Below are 7881 nucleotides of genomic sequence, written 5' to 3' on the forward strand. Positions count from 1 at the left end.
GAAATGGCAAGCAAAACAAATATGTCACCAGTCTGCGATAAACAACAAGTGACCAACTAAATGCATCAACATAAATATGCTACAGCACTCAAACATGACAAAAAAATACATGACAGGGATCCACACTCATGATGCTTGACAAAAGATGAACACTGAGCTACGGCTAATTCATCCATTAATAGGTTCAAACAAGCATGGCAAAAGTGCAAATGATAACAGGTTTCAGACTTAGTGAAGTTAACACAAGTCTGGAATTTATCATCAGGAAGCACACTTTAGAGCATGAAAACTACATGCTACAGGAACTTAACATGGCAAGGAAAGACATGGCATGAAGCTACTCAAAGCACTTAACAAAAGTCCCTTAGTGACCTTGAGCCAAAAGGGATCAGAAAATACAACTGCAAGCATGCGAACATGGCAAATATATAAACAGATTCAGACTTGGTGAAAAACTGGAGCATGCAAAACAGTTAACGAGTAGGCATGTTTACGAGCTCGATGCACTCACTACAGAGCATGGCATGACAAATTAAGCATACAACCATCAAGAATACATGTCATAGAATCTAGACATGGCAAGAACAATAACATAGCATGCACGGATCAATGGCAACATCCTCGGCAAAATCGCTAAACATGTCAACAATCTGTCAGGATTCACTTTATAGCAAAAGTAGAGCTCGATTGACTCAAGCTAGGGTGCTCCATAAATGCAAACAAAGACATGGATGGATAGAGCACCACAATGTTAACAAAACACCCTTACTGATCATCCTCAAAAGAGGCACGGATCACTAGGAAACAACAAGAACATATTGCATAACGACAAAAAGAGAACAAGGACTTGGTGAAATTCTAAGTCCCTGAAATCAGCATTACCGATAACGCTACTTTGCAAGCTTGTGCTAGTCACCACAATTATCCCAAAAATACATGGCAATCACATCTATAAAGATGGAATGGCATATGACAAAACACATGTAGAGCTCAGGATCATAGCATGCACACATTAATCATGGCAAAAATAACAAATAGCTATTTGATGAAACAGATCTGACAAATTCACCACATAGCCCTCTGCCAACAGCATTTCGGGCATCAAGATGAGCTCAAATGAAAATGATGTAATGAGATGAAATGATGTACTCGTCGATACGAACATTTTGATATGCTATACGCACAAATCGGATCTATGGATGCAGAGTTACGACATGATGAAAATTGCCAAAAAATTAGGGTTACAGGGGAAGAAGTCAACCGAGATCTAGATCTGGCCAGCGCGGTTACTGTAGCAGGGCGCAGAAAACGAGGATGGACGGCCGGAGATGGAGGCGCCGGGGCCGGATCCGGGCCGGAGGTGAACGGGGGCGGCGTCGGCGGTCGTCGGGCGGCGGCGGAGGAGGTCGCCGGCGCGGTGCGGCGCGGCGAGGCCCGGCGAGCTCGCTGCGGCGGCGAGGTAGCGCGGCGGCCTGTGAGGTCAGAGGTGAACGGCAAAGACCGGCGAGCAGCTCCGGCGGGCGGCGCGGCGAGCCGAACGACGGCGTGGGCGCGAGCGCCTCGGGCGGCGACGGGAACTAGCGGCGGGGGGGGGGGGGTAGATGGGCTGTGGGGGCCCGGTTCGGGCCGAACGGGCCTCGCGGCGGAGGAAGGTGGCGGTGCCATGTGGCGGGATGCCACTGGTGTGGGGCGGAGGCGTGGTGGTGTCCGGCCGGACCGGACGTGTCCGGCGCGGCGAGAGGAAGAGGATCTAGGTTTAGGGTAGGGAAGACCCGAAAATTTCGGGGAAGACCTAGTTTTATAGGTAGGAGGAGCTAGGAGGCTCCAAATTGAGCACGGTTTGCGGCCACGTGATCGTGCTCGAACGCTCTAGATGATGGAAGGGTTTTTGGTGGGTTTTGGGCGAAGTTGGAAGGGTGTTGGGCTACAACACAAAAAAGGCCTTTTCGGTCCCTCGGTTAACCGTTGGAGTATCAAACGAAGTCCAAATGATACGAAACTTGACCGGCGGTCTACCGGTAGTAAACCAAGGCCGCATGACAAGTCTCGGTCCAATCCGGAAATGTTTAACCCCCACACACGAAAAGAGGTAGAAAGGACCACCGGAGGACATAGGAGCGCCGGAATGCAAAACGGACAACGGGGAAAATGCTTGGATGCATGAGACGAACACGTATGCAAAAGCAATGCACATGACGACATGATATGAGATGCATGACACAGACAACAACACACGGAGAAAAAAACCCGACACCAAGGAAAATAAAATAATTTAAGCCGGAAACGTCAAGAGTTGGAGTACAGATAAGGTAAATTACATCCGGGGTGTTACAACACATCTGCCTACAAGCAACCACAGCTCACGGCTATGTGATGCTCGAACTCTGACTCATCTTTGGATCATCAGTTCTCAGGTTTGTTCATCTTCTGCGTACCTCAATTTCGTGGCTTCTGGAACAAACAGATATGCGTAGTTGAGATGTTAGATTCTACACGGAAGTGGTTAGAGCCTTAGACTAATGATGTGACGCATGACCTTTCATAGCTACCTCTACTCTGATCAGATTTATACATCAAGGTTAATCTTATTTGCAAAGATATAAAAAATTATTTACATGATATTTACAACAAAAATGCGTCACTGTGTATGAAAGAAAAAATATTTACAGAATTGTACAGAATTTATTTACATATTCATCATAGAAAAAATGTGTCATTCTGCTTCAAACAAGTTGATGTTGAATTGAGTTGATAATACATGACCATTGTTGCACTTATAGGAGGAACTCAACAATATTTTTAATAGTGGAAGGAGGAACTGAACAATTATGAGCAAACTGTAGTTTTTTTTGCGAGTGAAATGGGAGTTTTATTCCAAAAGTGTAGAGTTACAATCAGCCGACAAAAGTTCAGCTATACATGGATGGCCTCTGCGAAGCCAACAAGCCGTACTATGATTATTTCTACCATGATTTGCCAGATGATCTGCTACTCTATTCTGGTCCCTAGAAATTTTCATAGGAATAAACTCCCTTCCTACCATCAGATTTTTAATCTCTAAGATGAGATGCCCATATGCCGATCGGTCCAACTCATTAGAAGTTAGAACAGATAGTGCCGTCGTTGAATCCGATTGAACAACCACCGGAAGAGTAGTATGCTCGACAGACAGTGCCATCCCCTCCATTATAGCATGTAGCTCCGCCTCAAGAGCATCGTTGCAATGAAATAAGTGACGGTGTGCCGAGAAAATAACACTCCCATCCCAGTTCCGAAGTATCATGCCTGAACCTGCTGACCCGTCTTCTGCCGAAAAGGAGCCATCCACTGATAAAGCTACCTTGCCCAGCATCGGCGGCGGCCACGGTTTGTACAACGCTTGTGGTTTCTTAGTTGGTACCGTCAACCACTCCTCCTTCCCCATTTTTCCTTTCACAATCTGTTCTGTACTATATTTATTTTCCTGCTGAATTGATCTGAAATAACTGTCCAGAAACTCTACTGAGACCTCCACCGGAGCAGCCTCCTTACCATGTGTTAAATCTGTACGAACTTGCCACACTCGCCAGACCAACATAATTATCATATCCCGCACTTTGTCCGAACAATCTGCAAGTACGTTGAGCAGCCACTCTTCTCCATTGTCCAGCAAGTACTCATTCCCGGGCAAAGGCCACCTAGAGCGCATGCCATTCCACAACGCCTTTGCCTCTGTACACGCAACTAGTGCATGTAAAAAATTGTCCTCTTCTAATCCACAAAGTGGGCAAGTAGCACAAGTACGTAGGTGCCTATATTGCATGCACTTATGGGTAGCTAGTGCCCCAGTGACCGCCTTCCATGCAAGAATTTTTATTTTTTGCGGCACTCCAGCCCGCCAAATCAGATTCCATATAGGCCTATTTCCATCAGGCTGACTGCTAGAAGCCTCACCAGCATGAAGCTCCTCATGATGCTGCATAGCTAGATGATAGGCGCTTCGAACAGAAAATCTACCGTTCCTCTCCGGCTGCCAAGCAATGAAATCCTCACAGCTTCGCGGAGAAGTCCGGATTCTTAAAATTTCCTGAACATCCAAAGACCAAAAGTGTTCTCTGACCAGCTGTGTGTTCCAAACCCCATTGTCGTTCAAAAAATCCGAGACTCGGTTTAGTCGACAATTACATTGGGTGTGACTGGACGAAAGGATGGACCCCGAGGAATCCATGGATCACACCAAGTACGGATTTGAGAGCCACACCCCACCCTTCATATGAAACCCTTCTTTACAAGCTCAAGCCCGTGTTCAATTCCTCTCCAAACAGCGGAAGCAATACCTATAAACACCGTATCTATGAGATTTCCATTAGGGAAATACTTCGCCCTAAGTAGCCGAGAACATAAGCTATCTGGAAACTCGAGTAAACGCCAAGCTTGTTTGGCCAACAAAGCTTGGTTAAAGGCACGCATGTCTCTAAATCCCATGCCGCGCCCTTGGACTTTGGCAAAATCATCTTATCCCAACTCAGCCATGACATTTTTCTTTTGCCCTTCTCAACACCCCACCAGTACTGTCTCATCAAGCGAGTCATTTCATCACAAATCGACGCTGGCAGCCGAAATACGCTCATCACATAAGTGGGTATTGCCTGAGCTACAGACTTAATCAAAATCTCCTTACTCCCAGAAGACATGTATTGTTCACTCCAATCAACCAGAATTTTGCTTAACCTCTCTAGTATAGATTCAAATCTTCCCTTATGCATTCTCTCATCCGGGACCGGAAGACCTAGATACTTAGGGTCAAAAACCTCCTGAGTTACTTCAAGAATATCCTTCACCTCATTCATGACTTTTACCACTGCCGCTTGCTGTCCCGAGGCTCGAAAAAATAGAAGTGAATCATCCGCAAATAAAAGGTGAGAGATCCCTGGGGTCCTGCGACAAATCTTCACCGGCTCCAAACCTTCCTCTATAATGGCCTTATTCACTAGAGCTGACAAGGCATCAGCAACAAATAAGAAGAGGAAGGGAGACAATGGATCACCTTGACGAAGACCCCGTGTCGGCGTAAATGATTCCAATAACTTGCCGTTGAATTTCACCGAGTAATTAACAGACTTAACACAAGCCATAATGCGAGAAACCCAAGTATGGGAGAAACCCCATTTAACTAAGGCTTTTTCCAAAAAAAATCTCAGTCAACGCGATCGTAGGCTTTAGATAAATCCAATTTGTATGCACAAAAATCCGGAGCCCCTTCCTTCAAAGACTGAATGTAATGCACACATTCAAAAGCAATAATTGAGTTGTCAGAAATGAGTCGACCCTGAATAAAGGCACTTTGATTTTCTGAAATAAGCTCCTGTAAAAATGGCCTTAATCTATTGACTAAGCATTTCGAAACAACTTTATAGATGACATTGCAGAGGCTAATTGGCCTAAAATCCTTGAGGGTGATTGGATGTTGCACCTTTGGGATGAGAACAATTGCCGTATCATTGACCCCATCTGGCATGATTCTGGTCACAAAAAATTCCAAAACTGCTTCCACGACCTTTTCCTTCAACACCAACCAATTACGTTGGAAAAAACAAGCTGGAAAACCATCCGGACCTGGTGCCTTCAGCGGACCAATTTGAAACAACGCGTCGGACACTTCTCTTTCAGTAAATGGGGCACAAAGCTTCACATTCATATCACCCGTTACCTTACTTGCGATACTATCTAGCATCACCTCTGGCTGTAATGTAGGATCCTTTGTATACACCTCTTTAAAATAGGATGCTCCATACGCTCCATATCTGAAGGGACAGAACACCAGGAGCCGTCCTCCTTCCTCAGTCGTTGGATATGATTTCTTCTAGCACGCTAAATAGCGCGCCGGTCAAAATACTTGGTATTCCTCCCCCCCTCCTTGAGCCAAGTTATACGCGAGCGCTGCAACCACAACATCTCTTCCCTATATAAAAGCTCATCTAGTTCATTCATCTTCTGCCTGATAGTCGAGCGATCAATACTACTCTGCTGCATAGCATCCAATTCAGCACGTAACTTCTCAATCTCCTTCAAAACGTTACCAAACTTTTGCTTACTCCAGACTTTAAGATTTTGCATTAATTCTTTCAGTGAACCAGCAACCGAACCGAGGTCACCAGCAGGCAAGTTCACATTCCACGCTCTTCCAACAACCTCTGGGAGCGACGGGTCGCGCTCCCACATGATCTCGTACCTGGGTGCAGCCTGGCTCCGCTGACTGCAGTCCAGAGCAAACTGCAGGAGGACCGGAATATGACCGGAACACGGCGAAACAAGGTGTTGGACACGCGCCCGAGGAAACATGTCCCTCCACGCATCATCCGCACAAGCTCGGTCCAGTCTAACTCGAACATTACCATCAGCAATCTGCCCATTATTATATATGAACGGGGCACCCGTGAAACCAAGATCCCAAAGCTCACATTCAGACAAAGCATCCCGGAAGGCCACCATCTGACTCTCCCCTCGCAAGGTCTTTGAAAAATGCTCATGTTGCCAAAGGGCTTCATTAAAGTCTCCACACACAAGCCATGGATTGTCAGAGACAACTTTCAGACGAGACAAATGAGACCACATCAAATGTCGGTTCTCCACCCTTGGTTCTCCGTACACAAACGTACATCTCCATTGAACACCAAGACTAGTATCCAGAACTAACACATGAATGTATCGTGCACATGAATCAAGAACAGTAACCTGCAGGCTTTCATACCAAAAAAGAGCCAACCCCCCGCTTAATCCATCACTAGAAACACCACAAAAACCTTTCAAACCCAATCTCCACTTAAGTTTCTCCACCTTAGCTGAAGCTTGTCTTGTCTCGCACAGGAAGACAAGCTTGGGGACGTTAGCCTTTACGAGGGCCAACACCTCACGAACTGTCCGGCGGTTCCCCACCCCCCTGTAGTTCCAGAATAATGTATTCATTGCTCCCGGCGGTACTCCTCGAGGGAGCCCGCCGATTCAACATTGCCATCATCACCACTCATGTCAGTTTTTGCACGCTTAATACTTGAACTGTTGGTAAGGAATTCAATTTGAGCTAGATCATCCCCCTTGCCATCAGTAATTGCTAGTACCCGAGAAGGAACAGTAACAACAAGCGTACCATTACCTCCCTCCACCTCCAAATTCGACCGCTTTCTTATATTTCTGTCGAGGTCCATGTTCTCTCCCAAAAGCTTCTTTGGGCTAGATGCCATATTAGCAACCTCTGGGTCAGCCACAACTTGATCCGATCCAAGCCCCTTGTCAGCCCGAATATCATTGGCATAAGCCTTCGAAGTGACAGGGCTAGCTGAAGCACCAACAGTACTACTACTTGGATTCTGCTCAAAAACTGCACCTGCATGTGTCCTGTTTGGTGGATCGGCGTACAACCACTCACCAAACTTCAAATCCTTTTCAGCATAAATACCAACCCCACACTCCTTATGATCATGTCCAACCAAACCACAGGACCTACAAAACTTTGCAAGTTTCTCATATCTCACCAAAAAAACTTGGCGTTCTTTTGATCTAACAATACTCACAAACTTGATCAGCGGTTCCCGAACATCATGACGGACACGAACACGGATGTAATCACCGCGTGTATTGCCCGCCAGCCTCATCTCCAGGATCTTTCCTGACTTGTTCAACAACTTCTTGACAAGCTCCTTCTTACAATACCCATCCGGCAATTTGTGAATTTGCAGCCAGATTGGCATGTGGACAATGCTGATCTCTTCAGCATTAGTGAAGCCGTCATACGGACTTAGAAGTACAGCCCAGTTCCTAAACAGCCACGGACCTTGCTCTATCACACGCTCCCAATCACCGAGGCACGCCGCCTGAACAACGAACAGGTTAGGTCCAACAGGT

At 46.3% G+C, this 7881-nt stretch overlaps 1 protein-coding gene across 1 annotated transcript; it reads right to left on the bottom strand.

Moving 5' to 3' along the window:
• Positions 1 to 5850: 5850 nt before the first annotated feature.
• On the bottom strand, positions 5851 to 6945 carry LOC147960322 (uncharacterized). The gene has a single exon (XM_087533276.1). It carries the CDS (start codon positions 6943 to 6945, stop codon positions 5851 to 5853), a length of 1095 nt encoding a protein of 364 aa, XP_087389402.1.
• Positions 6946 to 7881: the final 936 nt, after the last annotated feature.

The sequence above is a fragment of the Triticum urartu genome, chromosome 7A (genome assembly GCF_056163025.1).
Source record: "Triticum urartu cultivar PI428250 chromosome 7A, HENAU_Tu73, whole genome shotgun sequence".
In the NCBI taxonomy this organism is placed as follows: domain Eukaryota; kingdom Viridiplantae; phylum Streptophyta; class Magnoliopsida; order Poales; family Poaceae; genus Triticum; species Triticum urartu.